This window comes from Tachysurus vachellii, chromosome 4, assembly GCF_030014155.1.
Source record: "Tachysurus vachellii isolate PV-2020 chromosome 4, HZAU_Pvac_v1, whole genome shotgun sequence".
Lineage (NCBI taxonomy): Eukaryota > Metazoa > Chordata > Actinopteri > Siluriformes > Bagridae > Tachysurus > Tachysurus vachellii.
In genome coordinates, this window is record NC_083463.1 from 27,008,992 (window position 1) to 27,028,281 (window position 19,290).

Sequence of the window (19,290 nt, forward strand, 5' to 3'; positions counted from 1 at the left end):
CTGGTCTGGTGAATCACTTTTGTTTTTTTACATCGTGTAGAAGGCCGAGTGTATGTAGGATACCTAGGGAAGAAATGGCACAAGGATGGTTGTGCTGGTGGGAGGCAAGCTAGCAGAGGCAACTTCTTACAATCTTAAAATAGACTGATTCATTAACACCAACACTAACATCATCATTATCTCTAGAGACTAATATATACTGTATATATATATAACATGCTACTATGCATTGCTTGAACTTAACAATTAAAATAATAGAGACGTTGTCTAATAGTCATAGCAGATTTAATTTACGCATTTCTGATAAAACAAACAAAAAATGTGATACATCTGTGTTTATCACATACCCACATCCACAACCTTTAGTAACAAAAAAGTCAAGACATTTCAATACATGAAGCAGAGGGGGCGATAAAATTCTATTGGTTATAATAAACAAATCCTTCCATCATTCAATACATTCAGTGAATACAAATACAAAAAAAAAAATACAGGTCCCAGCTTCTCTGTTTATGCAGGAGTAATATACTGTTATTGACACTGATGAAAGCAGCATTATCTGAGACACTGGCAGGCCTACTCGAATGAAACACACTTTTTTCTCTGTTCTTATCTGACACCAACTTGTCTTTGACTGAAATTTCATGCGATGTGAGAATATGAGATTGGTGTGATGTTACCGTGAAGATAATTAATACAATCCGTTCTTACAGAGGCCTTGAGATGATGCAAACATTACTGATCTTTGATCCGTTACACAAGCGACAAAACATCTTCCAAAAATTAATCGCAAATGTGGAAGCCAGAAAATATGGATTCCTGGCATCAGGGTTACATTACATATACAGAATGAGATGTTCATAACAAGGACATTTTAAGCATATCTATAGCTCTTCTTCAAAGGACACTATTGATTTGCAGCACACTGATTATGAAAAGGTTTACATAGCTTTCATGGCACTTGACACTAAAAAAGCAGAACCCAACAGCAGAACAGCTACGAAAAGCACAAACACCAGCCGCCGATATAACCACTTTAACTGTTACAGGACAGGAGGAGACAACCGATACACCTGTGATATCTTTCAGCCATTGTTTTGTTCCATCATATAACCATTCCATATTATTTCTAAACGAGTAACCACATTTCTAACAGTAAACCACATGTTTGGACTCATCATTAAAACTAGCTGTGCACATCACTACTCTATAAATATATTAAATATGCATATATAAGAATACAAGTGGTGTGCATCCATGGCTAAAATCCATCTAATTTATCTGTCGTAGAAAATAAGCGTGCCATATACTCTTGCTTGTGGGGTTTCCTTATTGCTCTGGGGTGTGCAAGTGACAGAAAAAACCCATCAGGATATTGGAAGATAGAGTAGTTAAGCTGAAGAACCCATGCAAGTTATAAAATTAAAACCTTCCCTGAATACTAAGAGATGTGCACTTGAAAATGTTCATGATGGCCGTTCAGGTCTGGTCCATAGTGGGCGCTGGAGCGCTGTGGTGAGGCTGCAAGTCAGCAGGAATTCCGCAGTGGCTTAACAGAGTAGAGAGTGAGTGTTTGAGCTGCCCTGGAAACAGGAAGTCCACCCTGGGTGAAGAAGAGGAAGCAGAAGTGACTGGGATGGTCAGGCTGCTCTCAGGTAGGGCAGAAAGCGTGGCGGTGGGTCGGCAAGGGGCTGTTGGCATGGGAGTAGGTGGCGTGGACAACGCTGTGGACATGAGCAGGCCGTCTGAGGTGATGAGATTGTGGAGCTGAGTCGAGTCACTGAGGGGCAGAGCGAGGACACCCCAGGAGCCGTGCGACACGTCCTCATCCACCAGATCATCTTTGGGGTCATCGATGTGCGTTAAGTGACGCCTCTGTGAACGAGAATTGTCTCTTAGGTGACTTATAGAAGAAGGGGGGGAGCGTGGGGAAGAGGGGAAGGTGTCCTCTGTTGTCGGAAGCAGGCTTGGGTCCAACTCCAGACTGGACAGGGTCTCAGCTGAAAGACGAGCACCAAGCAGGTCCATGACACCGCCTTCCATCCCACGGCAGTCCGAGCCCTCCACTGGACCCAGCTCAGCTATACTGCTCAGGCATGCCAGGGATTCTGGGTAGGACCCCATGTCCTGTAGGACCCGCACCAGCTCCTCAGCTTCCTCTGAAGTAGGTAAGAGCTCATTTTGCTTACCTGTGTTCAAAACCATAACGTTATGATGGTTAAAAGAAGTTCTAAGCGCATTATGGTTCATATGTCACAATGGCACTAAATCTCAATTCATGACCAAAGCATCCTTTAGTAAGGTGTGATTTCTGTTTTGCTACCTTCAAACAGATCAAAGTCTTGCAGGTCGTCTGGGAATCGGGACAGAACATCAAAATCTTCCTGATTCAGCTCCAGGTCATGAGGAATGTCACTGATGTCACTAGTGATGTCATCCGGAAGCTCATCAGCACTCAAATCAGGGGTCAAAGGACTCCTGTCATTATAAAAAAAATTAGACAATAAGGTACATACATACAAATACAGACACACAAGCTCACACACAGAATATTACCTTATCCCAGTTGCTTGTGTCAGTAGGCACAGGACAGAGGGTATTCCGAGGTTACCCTGGGGCAGTGCAGGGGGGATGGGTTTCTGAGGTCGCCGTACTGCTCCTCTTCTACCCTTCTTCTTCTGTTTTTTGCTCAACGTCGGAAGTTTGGCCTTCTTTAGCCGCCGCCGTTGCTGCAGCTGCTGCTGGTGATGGTACGTTCTGCGACTGACATCTCCACGTAGGAAGTTATCCTGCTCCGTGTGCAAGAGAGTACACATGTGACCCACATATACTTGACCCATACTAAAAGACAGATGACTCGCTTGCCTATAACCATTCACTACAGTACAGTTGTGAATACATTCAAATACATTCAATAAAAATAACGAGAAGAGTCTGATCCAATTGTGCTTATCAGAGGGTTAGAGCCCACCCCAAAAAAATAAATAAATAAATAAATCAACGCACCATTTTCTTTGCATGTTCTTGACAGAGTGGTGTCTGATGTGTGATGTCGAAGACTGGGACAGAACACTGTGCCCCATCTGCAAAACGTGCAGTGCAGCTTGAGAACAGCTGCTGTGACCTGTTGTGCAGGATATCTGAGCACCACCACTAAGGACCAATACGGTATACAACACAAAACAAGAACATACACACAATAACACTAATAGATTAGAGTATAAACACATCAGATCACGGCTGTCCCAAGTGGAAGGCGTTTGCACGATATTATGCGCACATGACAATATTTGAGTCCTACATTTAAATGAAACAAATCCAAATATCATTTCCATACAACTGAACAGCCAGCAGTTGACTAGTAATATCATTATGGTTTATTTTTCAATGACAAATCATTCTCTGTGATCAATAACAATCATTTCATTTACATATGCTGACAGATGGCAAATACACCTCCTCTTTATTCTCTTCCTGCCTGAGGTTCCTGTTGTTTGGCAAAGCTCATTCTGAGATTAAGTAGTGCTTGATCTACAATGACAACTACTACTACTACTACTACTACTGCTACTAATAATAATAATAATAATAATAATAATAATAATAATAATAATAGCTAGATTTGTAAAGTTCGTCGCGACAAACTTTTATGTTGGCTTTGACGATGCAAGTATTCGCAAAGGGCGGTGCTTTTTGGAGGCGAGTGGACATAAGGGTCAGTGTTACTTTTGGAAGCAAGTAAACAGAAAGCTCGGGTGCCAAAACATTTGGAGGTAAGTGGAGACGAGCATGTGCTGTCATCCGAATACTCTTGAGGAAGTTCTAGTCATTGTGTTTTGATATGTCACAAGTCCATGTTGTGCTAATTATTAATTTTCACGTGACATCACGTGACGTCACGTGACCTCATCAGAATACCTGTGAGGACGTTCCCCTCATTGTTCTGAGTGTTTTGATATGTCACATGTCCATGTTGTAAAACAGTTTTTTGATTTTGCATATTTTGGGGGCGGGGCTGCGGGACAATCAAAAGGCCAGTCGGTACACCAATTTAAAACTTTGTTCAGAGTCTCACCTTAAAGGAGCTGGCCGAGTTTGGTGTAGATAGTTTGAAAGCTTGCCGAGTTATAAACCTCAAAAGTTTATAATGGGAGTCTATGGGAAAAAAGGCCACTTTGAGACCCGGTTCCCGGAAGTACCGGTACTCAGATCGCTTAGAAAAGTAACAGCAACAAACTACAGACCAGGGTTTACAACATATCCGAATTTGGTGCATGTGGCTCGAAAGCCCTAGGAGGAGTTACTATTTATACATTTTTGTCTAAGCTTAAATAGGAAAACAGAATGTTGACTTCTACAAAGTCAACATAATAAGCATTTTCAGGAGTTGCTCAACATCTATTTGGCATGCAGTATCTTCTGCTAGAATTGTATAGTCAGTGTCCACGCATTGACATGGCTGTGCATTAACCATGTTTGAAAGGATACGTTGGAGGCAGTGTCTGGTGAAAGGCAAGGAGTGGTTAGTGCAGGCTTTGCCGTTAACCTGGGCCACACACAGTCCTGAGTCTGAGCTGCCTGCAGTACTAGCAAAACAGACGCATCCGATTAGCATCTCATTTACTTTCGCTGACACTGAAGACGGGTCACATATTTCCATGGGTGTTAATAAGTCCAGTCGTTTGACATAGTATTTTTAAACATTTCAACACACACAAACACCAACACCCACACACACACACACATGCACGCACACTCTAACAGAGATCATACTTTGTCCCCATTCTGATTTCTGAACATTAACTAAAGCTCTTGACCTGTGACCTTATACACACCCATTAAGTACAGTAGAAACACATTAAATCTACATTACAATTTTAACATTCCTTACATATTTCTTTCAGTATTCAGAACCTAGATTTCTAGATTTTTCTAGAATTCCTGCATTCATGAAGTTTTTCATACACATTCTTGCTCCTAACTAGAAGAATATTACAGATATTAGAAGGAAATTCACTAAATGCTTCTATTATTGTTGTTGGATCAACAATATTTCATACTGCATAAAATATTTATAATGTCTTCTTAATTAGTTGAACGGAAGTGCAATAAATATATCAAAGTCCAAAGCAACAAATACATTTAGCAACAATTAGCTGGTTTGTAGAGTTTGTAGAGTCTTGCCTTAATGCATGGGACACATTTACATAATAAAGCCAGAATCAATAAGATGCTCTTGGCTGTGTGTTTACCTTGAGATTTCAGTATGACGCTGCTGAATTATTTGAGCAGTATGATCAGAGTCATGTGTGGCTGCCTGAAGCAAAGCATTACGGAGAGTGTGCTGGGACTGTCTCTCTCTCCTGAACCCTCTTTCCGATCTACGCAATTGTCTGTGCTTTTGCCTCAAATAGCCGCAAAGCCCCGCCAGTCGCTCCCTGCGGGAACCAGAACCAGCAGCCCTGTTGTACAGAACGAACACAGATTAGATACAGATTAGCACGTCTCGTGTCATCTTTGTTTTAACCTTATTACGTTAAAATAAAAGTTCATTTTTCAGGTTAATGGAGACGTGCAGTCTGAAAGCTGCTTGTTGCAAGCTGCAGTCATGAATACTCAGCTGGATGATGGATTTCTAGCTGTATTGTAAATATTTACATTTTATATTTTTTACATACAAATTCTACATATACCAGGATAGAAATGGTATTAGTTCATCTTTTAAATGTTTTTGACTACTAATGTGAGATGATTGAGAGGATCGGGGCTTCCAGTGGTTCAGTTAATATCAGAGAGTTAAAAAAAAAAAAAAAGATTGATGTGCTGATTGGCTCATCTACAGTTATACATCATAATGATGCTCCGACACAAAATGTGCAAAGGCTTGCAGTGCTGGTGATATGATATCATCAGAGTAATCATCACAAATATTGTTATATCAAGCTTCACTCAATGGACTAAAATCAATGCCACGGTGTTGGCACTTTTGTTACTGATAACCACTGTGTTTCATTTGCCTCTGCATATCAGACATTTGACTGCTTATCTATAGGATTTGTAAAGAACAACCAGCTGTCACCGCCTATCAAAAGAAAAATCTCTATTCTTCCGCACACCTTTTTTCCTGTGGGCTCTGATATTCAAACAATGTCACTTTCTCCATTTGACTCTCTTCGTCCTCTCCGCTGTCCTCGAACAGCTCTGCAATAGAGATAGTTAGTAAAGCTTAAACGCTACATAAGAAATTACTGCAGGACACAAATCAGTAATTACACACCAAAATGAGGTCTTGGATCTTCATGCTTTCTTCTCTGCTGCTCTATCAGCCTGTGAAGCTGCATCAAGCATGGAGCCTGATGATGCGCTGGTGCTCTCAGCTCCTTTGCTGGGCCCAAACATGTGCTTGGAGTTGAAGGTACAACTCTCTGGGTAAGAGCAAGCTCTGCATGCATCTCTGGCTTGGGATTGGTGGTGATCAAGGTTTGATGGCCAGCCTGAACAGGAGCTGTTGTGCATACTGGTCCTGATTTAGGTTTTGGATGTTGTGAGATGGATATAAGAGGGGATTTGGATGCTAAAGAAGCTTGGGCAGGTCCTACAGCATGTTGAGAATGAATAGGAATGGGATGTGGGGAGATGACTGGGGTCACGGTGTGATCTTTATGTCTTTGTTTATGATTAATTGAACGGTTTGTGACTTTCTTCCCCAAGTTAGGGCCTTCTTTCTTCACTTTATCAACCTTAAAGAAGGCATAGGGGTCCAACGGGAGCAGACGAGTAAGTAAGGAGGGTGAAGTTGGCAGTAAGTGGTCCAGGTCATTAGATGCTTTCAGAGCCAGAGAGGGCACAGTGATGTTAAGGGCCAGAGAGTCAAGAGTGTCTTGCTTCTTCTTTCTCTCTTTCTTTGGCAGGACACCCATTACTTGGAGGTGACTGCTGCAATATCTGATTAAAAAAAATCAAAAATAAATGTATGTATACTATAAAAATTTGTTTAAAACAATAATGTAATATATAACAAAACTTACTTGCGGTCTTGAGTCTTTGGGATGGGGTTGGTGCAGCGCTGACTGTTGTACTTGGCTACATATTCACACTGCCTAAAAGGGGCGCTCCGGTCCTCCAGAACATGTCGAATGCAAAAAGCGTAGCCATTAAGCCTGCGCTGTTTGCAGAGCTTTGGGCTGTATGAACAAAGAGGCTTGTGGTCCACCTCCGAATAGTGAATATGTTTCCCTTCATACATCCCAAGGCTGAATCTCTCTGAAACATCAGCTGGCAGAAAAATATCTGATTAAAACCTTTCATGAAAAGCACACGTCTGAGGATTGTTTGACATGAGGACTATAACGGTACCATAAGCCACTACATGTTCATTACAGTACCATGTAAAAGATACACACTAATGATGGAACCTCTCCAGTAACCAGGAAAGGTCCAATTAACTACTAAAATTCTCAAGGGAGTGGATAATCTTTATTATAAATGATGCAAGTACTAATTATCAGCTATCTCCATTAATAGGAGGTCAAATACCCAGAGCCAAACTATCAGAGCTCTCTGTAATCCACTTTATATAAAATAAAATGTACGAGTCGTCCTGTTAAAACTTTTAATTGGTTCCTCATAATCTTCACAAATCTCCATAGAACACTGTTTCTGATTATAAGACTGAGGAAAGGGTTTGGGATGGGTTTTTTCCCCCTTATCTCCTTTAAATAATAATGAAACACCAGTCACACCTACATCCACACTGTGTGTGCGTGCGCGCGCGCGTGCGTGTGAGCACGAGTCACTTTTGTGCATTATAGACTAATAAATACTGATTATGTTGCATGTGTCCTTGCATTTCGAGCTTTTTTCTCCTTTCACAAACTACACCAAGGCGTGAAAGTGTGGTGTTATAATAATTATTATTAAAAAAAAACACGGTGCAATGCTGAAAGTATGAGTTTAGTAATTCTTGGTAAAGCAGGTGCATTGAGCGCGTGAAGGGATAAATCCTAAAATGTTAAAGGAGTAAAAAAAAAAAGTGCACGGAAGGTTTTGACATGCAAAGCGAGTTTAAACGCGCAAGGGGATGGCGGCCAAAACCTCCCGCCTCCTGCTCTATCTCTCACACACACGGGTCGCGTTATCAGTTACTTAAGAGGCCAGGATTAGGAGAGACGCTTAAAGTAGCGCGCGCGCGGTCACCGTTTGATCATTCCGCTGCGGATGAAAGAGGGACAACGAGAAAGATAGGAAAGTGATTAGCTTGCTAGGTGGAGTTGGACCGATATGATGGATTTAAACACTAAATCATCATATTAACAAAATTACATCCACGGTACATTAACGATCTGTGGTGTATTCTGTTTAATTCGTCGTGATTAGTTTGTTTTAATGCGCAAAAATGGTGCCGTGACGCAAAAACAATAGTAAAAAAAAAATTCGTTTAAAAATCCCAAACGCGAGACTGTAACTGTAGACTTTTTTTTTGGAATGGTCATGTTTATCAAACCAGTCGTGTTTTTTCGTCGTGCATGTTTCCATTTTAAGTGTTTTTTAAGCTAAATTCGTAGTTACCGTGGGCCTACAGAATCCTCCTGAGTCACGTAGGAAGCAACCCGCTCCGCCTCGCACTTGCGCGGGCTTTCTACTCACTCCGACTCCCGTGCTGCGCCAGCTGCTCGCTTCCGGTTTTAGCTTAGCCCGCTAGCGCTAGCGTTAGCCGGACAAGGCTCGCTTTTTCACCCACTATAGACGGCTATTACGAATGACCGGCTTAATCCCGAGGTGTTTTCTCCGCGTATATCCGGCGATGGTCCTGATTTGGTTCCCGCACGCACCTTTGAGCGAATGTCGGGCGCGTTTGGATGTCGGTTATTTGGATAAAAATGCGCGTATACATGGAGCACAGGGTGTTGGTTTGGTCGCCGGATCGAGGCTTCTTACAGCACTACTACAGGCACCGGGGGGACATGACAACAGGCGACAGTGCAACAACAACCTCCGCAACCATTTTGGAATTCAACTTTTGTGTGTTCAGCTTTATTCTAAATCCCCTTCGTTTCTCAAAGCTGGAACATGAATGAAGAGTTTGGTGGGATGATGTTAGAAGTGCGCACACGTCAAGTTTGGCTTCATTTGACTTCCCTCGTTATTGATTTTAAACTTGATCTCCCTCAAGTCTCCTCCGGCAGCTTCATCACTCGTCTCATTCAAGCTTTTAATGAAATTCTGAACTTGACTTTACAGGCAATGCGACACAAAATCGCACGTGACACTGACAACATTGTCTCATTCTCACTATCCCATAATAATAGCATTCGATACAGACAATAAAAAATGAAGTCGAAATCAGAAAAGCAAATTACAACTAGGCTTGAACACACAATGTATGAGATGATGCCCCCTATCAACCTCCATATAACGTAATTTAAAAAAAAAAAAAAAAAAAAGTGCCACAATTAATGCAGATTTCTACAGTGTGAACATAAACATAAAAGTCATGTCTAAAATAAAAGAAAGAACTGAACGCTGAATGTAAATAACGAAACTGAATACGTTTTATCAAAAACCGCCTCGCAGTTTCTCTGGCATTCGTAAGATATGGTTTGCACAGATGTAGTGCTTTTGCCAGTGCAAATAGTGTACATGAGGACAAACGTACATCATACATCTTTATTAATTAAGAGCTTTTGATAAACAAAGCAGTTCTCCCTCGGTTTCGGGAAGGTAAATGTGTACAGCATTCTTTTTATGCACGTTTAAATAGAAGCAAGATTTAGCAGAGCAAACGTTCAATTTGTTCAAGTCTAACAGATGATAACGGACCAAGACGTGTACGTTTTAGCAGATAGCAGGCTCCTCTACTGCTGCTGCTCCTTCTGTCACAGCCTTTACACACTTGGCCATTGTCTGGGAGGCTCTGCTAATGGAGTCTATAAAGGAAAAAAAAAAAAGAAAATACAATAAAATTGTCAGATTATAGTTCAAGCGCAGTGTGACCGTGTGTCTGAAATTCATCAGGTTCCTTTAACAGTAAAGTGCTAATCTTTATTTTAAAATAAAGTTTACACAGCACTATAGTAAATGGGTGTCATTCGTTACCTGTCATGTAGAAATCTTTCACTGAAAGCTGAGGTGGAACAAGAGGCTCTGCAAGGAGGGACTGATTCACAGCCTGGGAAGAGAAGAGATTAGATATATAATCTAAATACCTGCCAATGATTACATAGGCATGGGGTGGAAAAATCAGTAGCCTGGGATATTAGTGGTTTTGCCTTTTTTTTTTTTTTTTTTAAAAAACTGATACTTGCAATTTGATGATTATTTGGTGCTGTAACTATAGTACTTGTTCTGTATCCTGCCATCAGCTGCACTAGTAAGATTAAACGACTTTCATGATGGACGTCTAAACGTTTCTGAATGTGGAACGCAATATTTTATGTACGAAAAGAAACACCACAGCTCATAACTAATGATTTACTGATCAATTTGTTTTTGTCCAGGGTACAAATTTCTTAGAAAAACATGACTGCTTGAGTTATCCACTATACAGGAATTTATATACTTATTTGTATCTGTATTAATGCACTTAACTACGTAGCCATGTTAACCACAATTTATTATGTTATGCTATCATTTTTGTGCCCCCACATCATTACACTTCAATTACACAATTAGCACATTCAGTTGTCTCCCAAACACAAACAAGAAAGACACTTACCATAGCAAGCTCATTAGCCTGTTTGAAGTAGTTTGCTTCCTCCACATCATCGTAACGCACCAGGTTGGGTGCCACCTCTGCCAGTCTGTTCCTCACCTCATCTAATGTCTCATAGGGCAGTGTGACTCCAGCAAGCTAGCACACACAAAACAATACAATATGGAAAAAATCCTAAACAGACCAAAAGGTGAACCCAACGTAAATGAATTCAGTAAGTGGATGAAATCTGATGTTTTTCCAACTCCACCTCAGAGATGGCGCGAAGGATCTTCCAGTCATCACGAGCCATACCAGGTGGAGTGACTGCCACCCTGGTTTGCTGGGCACGCCCCTCTGTATTTACGTATGTGCCGTTCTTCTCTGTGTATGCTGCACCAGGAAGGATGATGTCAGCCATGAGAGCGCCCACATCACCATGATGACCTGCATGAAGAGCAAGAGGGGTGATGGTTGTGAGACACTCATTGCCCTGCGAATGCAATTAATATAATCTACACAGGAGCTGAATAATGTACTCGATTGTTCAACTGTCACATACATACAGTATATTGCGATATGTGTTGAAATGCTTCCACTTCAAACTTTTTTTGAATTTTTTTTTGAAGTTTTGAAGTAAAGAAAATATTAACAAGCACAAACCATATTTATTTTAAACAAATTGCAATTGAAAATCAGACACCAAAAATGTCCAAAAATTTATTCTTTGTAATTGTCAACATTGGCTTTGCAATAGCTTTGATGTGTCTATAGTAACTAGGTTTTTGCAGCATTGTGGTTTAATTTTTGCCCATTCCTCTTGGCAAATAATTTTAAATCCCAGAAGTTACCAAGTTCTTCTCTAACATGTTAATTATTCCTTTGGTGATGTGTAATGCCCCAGTACTGTTTGCAGAGAAGCAACCACGTATTATAGTAAACTTACTTTCTTGAAACATAAGCTAAATTATTGCCAAAAAATTCTACCGTTTTGTCTTTTGTCCCAGGAAAGTTCTTAAGAGGTGTAGGAACAGAGATGGTTGTGATGCATCTGTTTATTGTTCTCTATGCAAGTATTTATCCTGCTGCTTTCCAGTTGTTCTGCAACTTATTCTTTTTCGAATGACTACTTGTTTCATTGGTTTGCAAAATTGATTGTGTAACATCTTTTTCTGTAAGTCACTGTAACAGCGAGTCTGTTTAGACATCTCTGCTCTTGTGAGGTAACCTGGGGTGGACTAGAAGGACTCACCCTGATAGATAATGAAAGTGTCTTTGGGCAGGTCTGCTTTAGTAATGCATCCAGCATCAGCTCCCAGCAGGAATAACACTTTAGGGGGGTTCTTCCTGATAGCCTCCACGCCAGGTTTATAGCCCAGATCCAGTGCTGCTACCTGACTTGCCACTCTACACACACACACACACACACACACACCTCTGCATTAAATCAGCCTACAGATGTTGATGTCCAAAGGTTAAAACCATTAGTTCATATATAGAAACATTTGGTGATACTTAACTTTCTATTGATTATAACTTAAGTTTAAAAAAATCCAGTAAAACTTTATGGGGGAGAAAACTGGTCTAGGATTAAAACAGATTTAATGAACTAGTTGTCTTACTAATACACTGACAATCTATGAAATCTATCCAACAATGTCTGAACATACACTTGACACAAAGTTTGTCACACACAAGGCAGTTGCTTTATAAAAAGATAGACATACATGAAACTGGACTAACCTGTGCAGCACATTCAGGACCTTCCATCCCTCACCAACCCCACTGCTAACACGAGCATTCTGAGCAATTGTGGATACAGCACTCAAGATTGCAGCACCATCTGCCCTCTGGAGACAGGAGCTTCCAACCACCACTACTGGCCGCTTGGCCTGGGCCAGCACCTAACCCCAGGAGACAGTGTTATCAGTGTTAAAACTGCCATCATGGATTGACTCAAATGTTCCACATAGTCCTTGTTCAACAAAAAGGTGCTGGTGCTGGTTCCAGAGCTGATGCCTAATACTGACATTTGTTTTACTCATTAGGCAGAAAAAGTTAGTTTCCTACCACCTCCCAAAGACAGAAGAACTGGTCTACTATGAATGGATCCAAGTGTGAATATGTGTGTATAGTGCACTCTGATGACCTGGTGTCTCTGTCTAGGTTAATTTTTTTTTTTTTAAACCACACACACACCAGTGGTGTAATTCTTTGGTAACAATTGACATATAATCAGTTCTGATTCATGATAACCGATTAATGATTGTTGCCTTGATTCATTTCAGTCATTGCCTTTTAAATTGATCAATCTAATCAATCTAAACTGTTAAATACATCATGTATCATGTTTTGAAAATAGGCTCTGTATTTACCTTAAACCAGATAAAGTGCTTAAAGCTGAATGAATGAATGAAACAAGCCAACAAATTTCTTCTATCAGTCAATTGTTTGAACCAGAGTCAGCACCTCAGCAACTATACTGACCCTGATAGACAGCAAGAAGAAAGACGGAGTTACCTGGCAGTAAGGGTGGGTTCCAGCAGCTATCTCCTGCAGTACCTGAGCAGAATCACCCAGGTGATTGTAAGAATAGCTAAGATCCACCTGATGACCCACCACAGAGACTTGCAACTCATTATGGAGCCAACTAGAAAGACGAGAGAAATGATTTCAACATTACTTTAAAATGTAATTTGCATTAAACACGTACGGAAGTAAGAACGATAAGTGTTAAATATATTTATAAACGAGTTATAGTAATTCCGTGCAGACAGATGAGCACCTCTTGCGGATGCGTGCATTGAAAAGAGGAGCCTCGTAGCGTGGGTTTGTTCCAATCAGAAGAAGCTGATCACACTCTTCAATGCCAGATATACGAGAGTTCAGCAGGTAATTAGAGCGTAGATCGGTTCTGGATGAAGGACAGAGTTCAAAGTGTATTTTATACACATACCATCCATGCACACATCTCATATATGTATATGGACTCGTATATAATAGCATGCGTGCTAAATATGGGGTTTTACCAGAGATGAATAAAAAGAGATTAACTAATGGAACTGACCCAGCACCAGCCATAGGGAAGATCTCCTCTGTGCACAGGGTTTCACTGTCCAACTTGTTCAGCAGGTCCTTCAAGGCCACCAGAGACTCTGCATCTACCAACCCACCAGCAATGGCTGCAACCTCAGAGCCCTGGACTCCCTGTAGCTGCCAATACATTCACACATTTTATTAAAAGAATAAAAGGTATATACATACATAATTTACAGACAATTTACCACACAAAATATTTAGCGCTAGTTCATGTCCCAAATCTATTTTAGATCATTACCACTCCAGCTACACGTGTGAGAACATCCTCCCATAATGTGGGCACCAGCTGACCGCTGGCATCCTTGATCATGGGCTGTGTCAGGCGTTGCCTCTTCAGTCCATCGTACGCAAACCTGAGTGAAGAAAAAGAGAGGAAAGAAGAGGGAAAATTAAGAATAAGCTAAGAATTCCATTTAGAGTACGCTCCTTATAAAAGGTTTAGCAAAACAAGTAATGTTTTTGAGCCAGCTTGAAGTTTACCTGGTTTTGTCCGAGATCCACTCCTCATTGACGTCCTCATTAAGGCGAGGCAGGATCCTCATTACCTCACCGCCTCTTGTACTCACCACGATATTAGAACACACCGCATCAAGCACATCAATAGATTCTGTCTTTCTGTTAACAGAAATAATACACACAATGGGTCACACCAGATGCTGGTCTTTATAAAAGGCTTACTAAACACTCCGATAAGAGTTTCATTTACAATCAGAGCCTTCATCTATAGTTCTATGTTACTGACCATTTTAACGGTTTTACCTTGTCTCCCAGGGTCGGGCTGTGAAAGCGTAAGGTTTTGATGTCAGCGCTCCAACAGGACACACATCGATCACATTCCCGGACAACTCAGACATGAACATTTTCTCTACGTAAGTGCCAATCTGCATGCTGTTGCCACGTCCTGTGGTGCCCAGATCCTCCACACCAGCGATCTCACTAGCAAAGCTGCAATGAAACAATATTTCAGTGATTAATCAGGTGTTCCGCAATGGAAATCTTGCAATGCCTCTTCTGCAATGTCTGTGTGTCTATTCTCCTAAATTCTTTTTAAACCTAATCTTAATAAACAGGTAAAGAAAAGCTGCTTAGGCTCTTTTTACACTCTAATCAAAGCAACAGTTTTATCAGACCAAGCTACCATCAGCTAAGGAAAATATTTTAGTTTACAACCTGGATAAAGACTTGTCATTAATTAAAAAAATCTAATTCAGAGATGCTGCTGCGACTTCACTGAATGCAGTCAGACTCGGTTTCTGGTAAGTGCCCTAAAGTTATTTCCAGTATTAGCAATAAAATCATTTTGAATCAGTTTCATAAAAAAAAAAAAAAAAAAATTCTCACTCGCCCCCAACAATTAATTTGCTGGGAAAGATTTTTTTTTATTTTTAAATAAATAAAACCTCCCCCCCCCCCCCATGTTTAACCTTTTCAAAATTTTATTGAAGAATAACATTCATTAAAATGTTATTCACTACGTGCTTTTTTTTCTACCTATAAATTTACTGCAATCAAAAACTTTAAATGTAAAATATTTTAATAAAGACTGACTAATATGCCTTTTGAAATCATTTACACTCCGTTACACTAAGTGATTGATTTGAGTTCTATTTATCAATCTTGAGGATATAAATTCATGCCTAAAATTCAAATGAAATAAAAATGGATATATGTATGACATAAAGCACTGGATCCCAGTTCACTTACCGGACACAGCGTGTGCACTGAATGCAGCGTGTCATAATCGTTTTAATGAGAGGACCAAGGTTTTTGTCCTCCACTGCTCTCTTCCCCTCTGTAAATCGACTTCGGTCCGAACCAAACATCATCGACTGATCCTATAACAAAAGGCCAGTGTTCAAGAGAGAGAGAGAGAGAGAGAGGAAGAAAGAGAGAGAGAGAGAGAGAGAGAGAGAGAGAGAGAGAGAGAGAGAGAGACAGACAGAGAGAGAGAGAGAGACAGACAGAGATCTTCCTACCTGCAAGTCACATTCTCCTCCTTGGTCACAGATTGGGCAGTCAAGAGGGTGATTGGCAAGCAGGAACTCCATGACTCCCTCTCTAAAAAAAACAATAATAATAATAAATCAATTAGTATAAGGATTTAGGACGGCTTAACTGTGGCTGTAAAGTTACAGGAGAAATAATACCTGGCCTTTCGCGTCTTTTCAGAGTTTGTCAGTATGTTCCAGCCTTTCATGACAGGCATCGCACACGCAGCAACCGGCTATCATTAATGAAAGAACAAACATTATAGCTGACAGTTATACTTTGACTGGAGCGTAGAACAAGAGCTGGTTTCATAATAACAAGAATATATTCTGGTACCTCTGATTATCTCAAGTCGGTTAATTAACCAAACACACGGCGCTTGATTCATCAAAGTGGTCAAAATTGATTGTAAATAATTCATTTTCATTTTTTTTCAGTTTCATTTTCATCTGTATGATCAAACTCACATCTGGTTAGAGAAGGTATAAAGGTTACTGTATAGACGTAACTTCATATCATCGCTGTAATTATGTAATTATATACATTTTTACAGTCTGTCTTTCTGTGTTGAATTCATCAGAAATATTTCTAGATAATTCTAATCGGACACATGCTTTAATAAAATCTCAGCTGTAAACGGACTACTGTGGTATATTAGATATTTATTTCTAACGTATTCTGCAACTGTTAGAGTTTTGGGGTTACTTTTAAGAAAACAACACCTTTGGTGCTCGCTCGATCTCCACCAGACACATACGACAGTTTCCTGCCACAGACAGACGTTCATGGTAGCAGAAGCGAGGTATCTGCACTCCAACTTTCTCACAGGCCTGAGTAAAAAAAAGAAAAGAGCAGTTCAGTATTTCAGATCACCTGTTAAATGTTTACATGTAATATAATCAACTAATGCCCATCAGTAAACACTGCAAGCCAGTGCTGCTTCACCTGGAGTACAGTTGTCCCGGGTTCCACCATTACAGGCTTGCCATCTACAAACACCTCGACCATGTTACTCGAAGCCCGGATTGATGTCCTTACTGTAATATAACATAATTAACACATCATAATTAATCCTCTCAACAATTAGTGTGCTTCTGGGTATGTATCAAATTCTATCAGCTTTGAAGTGAATGATGAAAGATGTGATGCAGAGCTTTAAGCAGACACATGGAAAAAGATCTTTACTGTGATATTAAAACAATGTTTCAGCCCTGACGGATCTTCAATACATGTGATTTGTTGCTTTTCAGCATCTTAGCTCACCAGTTAAGAGACTTTGTGTGTGTGTATGTACCATTGCTAGAGGTAGCGAGGTTCCCTTTAGAGTGGGCTGCCCCGGCCAAGGCCCGACCAACTGATGGCAAACGCAACATGACGCTGCCAAGAAAGAAAAGACTGTTACGGAAAAAACCATCAGCTTCATCCGCATGAGGACATACACATTAGGAATATAAATTTCTTTTTTTTTAAAAATTGTTTTATATAAGTTCCTAAATCCAAAAAATATTTTTATTCCCACGTTGCTTCATCAGCAATCAGGTCTGTGCTGAACTCAGAGTTTACAATGACCCATTAGTTCCTCAGGAGCTCTCGGCTGCACTGTTATAAACTGTTGTAGAAAGTACATTATTTACATTTACACTATTTACTAGAGTGTCACCCATATGAGGATGTTTCTTCCTCATATTCTCCCAGGGAGTTTTTCCATGTCACCATCACCTCCGGCTTGCTCATTAGTGATAGGGATAGATATATAGCATTTTAAATTTTAAGTTACTATTTTTTAAATTAATTTTAAACTTAGAATTGTATATATTAATTTATTTATTTTTATCCTTATTTTTTTCCTTCTTCTTCTTCTTCTTATTATTATTATTATATTTATTTATTTTTTCTCTGTCTTCTGTTTCCATACTTCTGTAAAGCTGCTTTGAGACAAGGGGAATTGTTAAAAGCGCTATACAAACAAACTGAATTGAAAATTAAAATTAACCTTATCGCAATTCACACAAAAAGCAATAGAAAATACCAGCACTGTCAGTATGATGTGTTAATTTGTACATTTCGTGTCAAAAGAGTCCCTTAACCTCTGCTTCATCACTCGAGGTCATAAATGATCTCAGCCGGAGATAATCACAGGACTGTTCATTTTATTTATTTAATTTTTAATCTTGTTCACAAAGATGCTCAGGTCAGTTTAGCTGGTTGTATAAACAAACATGAAGTCTGATATAATCTACAGAGACTGTGACCAGGCAGTTATTAAAGAGTAATGAATAGATGCTATAAATGTGTTTTAATTATACATGGTCTTTTGAATTTGAATGCTCACTCATGCCTGTAGAAAATAAAAGTCTCTTTGTTTTTGTTGTCCTCCACAGGGTTCCAGTGTCAATGTCCACCTTTAGTCTCGATCAGATGCCATGTCAACCTTTCTGTGCCTCTAAATCATTTGTTTATTCTCATTAATGTTTTTGTATTCATCAACTAAAGTCCATAGGTTTGAATCCTCTTCAGACATTATTTGATGAGCAAATTATTATATAAGCAATATTATAAATAAATAAATAAATAAAACATTTTCTCACAGAAAACTGAAAGTGGGTTCTTTGCTGATTTTTTTTTTTTAAAGAGAAAAGTCAGGATAAAGGAGTCTGCAAACATACTGACATTTAATATTAGATTTATTGTTGTATAATTAGCTGAGTTACCTGTTCACTTGGATTGAAAAACAAACAATTAGCTCTATAAATAATGTTAATTTGCTCGAAGACGTTTCTGGAACAGAAAATACTGTTGCACAGATTTAAAAGGTTTCAAACATTTAAACATTTAGATTATGTCCAGAAATCAGTTCTAAGCGGTAAATAGGTTTATGGTTAATGTTCCAAAATGAAAACTCCAGATCTAGGGGAAAGAAGAGAAACAAAAATTGAAGCAAACGAAACGCAAACTAGTCGAATAAACGACATTAGAATGTTCTGACAGGTCAAATACGTGTCGTAGGAAAAGTGCATAAATGTAATGAGCTAAAAACACAGGAGTAGCTGCACAGAAACGCATTTTAAAACCCAACACCGTTATGTGTCCACCTGTGTTGACGTTTCGCAGGTTTAGCATTGCTAATGCTAAGAAGCTAAACCGCTGGTCAAACCAAGGACAGAGAGAACATTTAATCATTTTACACGTCGCACTCGTAATAACATGTCTATAGTTTCCTTGTCTGATGGTACAGACAATCAGAAGCCAACAGTAAGCCACTGATACTGAAAATAAAATCGTGTATCTTACCTTGACGCTATTTGGCCTTCTGGACCAGAACAGCGCAACCGTAATGCATTCACTTATGAAGGAGTTTGTAACACGATATACTTCCCACCTGTATTCCGACTACTTCAGTATCCGACGCGATGATTGGGTAGACCTCAAATTCACCGTTCACTGTCAAGCCCCCTCCCGCCCCCCGAGGACACAGACAGTATTTCATTGGCGGATATTGTTTTTGTGTTTGA

At 39.8% G+C, this 19,290-nt stretch overlaps 2 protein-coding genes across 2 annotated transcripts; both read right to left on the reverse strand.

The window, feature by feature from the left end:
- Window positions 1-263: 263 nt before the first annotated feature.
- On the reverse strand, window positions 264-9,521 carry ino80db (INO80 complex subunit Db). Its single transcript, XM_060868641.1, has 10 exons — window positions 8,569-9,521; window positions 7,029-7,275; window positions 6,278-6,945; window positions 6,117-6,201; window positions 5,253-5,462; window positions 4,489-4,586; window positions 3,007-3,140; window positions 2,557-2,789; window positions 2,324-2,478; window positions 264-2,189 (listed from the first exon to the last, which is right to left on the reverse strand). The coding sequence occupies exons 2-10, from the start codon at window positions 7,244-7,246 to the stop codon at window positions 1,480-1,482; spliced, it is 2,511 nt and encodes an 836-aa protein (XP_060724624.1). The 5' UTR covers window positions 7,247-7,275; window positions 8,569-9,521; the 3' UTR covers window positions 264-1,479.
- Window positions 9,522-9,652: 131 nt separating this feature from the next.
- ndufs1 (NADH:ubiquinone oxidoreductase core subunit S1) lies at window positions 9,653-19,206 on the reverse strand. The gene is made up of 19 exons (XM_060868642.1): window positions 19,070-19,206; window positions 17,073-17,155; window positions 16,724-16,815; window positions 16,501-16,608; window positions 15,937-16,013; window positions 15,766-15,847; window positions 15,494-15,624; window positions 14,549-14,734; window positions 14,270-14,404; window positions 14,028-14,142; window positions 13,758-13,903; window positions 13,476-13,604; window positions 13,211-13,340; window positions 12,434-12,594; window positions 11,943-12,097; window positions 10,962-11,137; window positions 10,715-10,849; window positions 10,096-10,168; window positions 9,653-9,926 (listed from the first exon to the last, which is right to left on the reverse strand). The coding sequence occupies exons 2-19, from the start codon at window positions 17,149-17,151 to the stop codon at window positions 9,835-9,837; spliced, it is 2,202 nt and encodes a 733-aa protein (XP_060724625.1). The 5' UTR covers window positions 17,152-17,155; window positions 19,070-19,206; the 3' UTR covers window positions 9,653-9,834.
- Between the last annotated feature and the right edge of the window lie 84 nt (window positions 19,207-19,290).

Bases quoted from the DNA above. Each gene is read 5' to 3' on its own strand.
- ino80db (XM_060868641.1), bottom strand. From the start codon at position 7,246: ATGTATGAAGGGAAACATATTCACTATTCGGAGGTGGACCACAAGCCT. The intron at 4,587-5,252 runs GTAAACACACAG...CTGTTTTGCTAG, and splicing joins CGTCATACTGAAATCTCAAG to TACTGCAGGCAGCTCAGACT. The intron at 3,141-4,488 runs GTATCCTTTCAA...GGTGGTGCTCAG, and splicing joins CACCAGACACTGCCTCCAAC to ATATCCTGCACAACAGGTCA.
- ndufs1 (XM_060868642.1), bottom strand. From the start codon at position 17,151: ATGTTGCGTTTGCCATCAGTTGGTCGGGCCTTGGCCGGGGCAGCCCAC. The intron at 16,816-17,072 runs GTACATACACAC...GTTATATTACAG, and splicing joins CCTCGCTACCTCTAGCAATG to TAAGGACATCAATCCGGGCT. The intron at 16,609-16,723 runs GTGAAGCAGCAC...TTTTTTACTCAG, and splicing joins CCGGGACAACTGTACTCCAG to GCCTGTGAGAAAGTTGGAGT.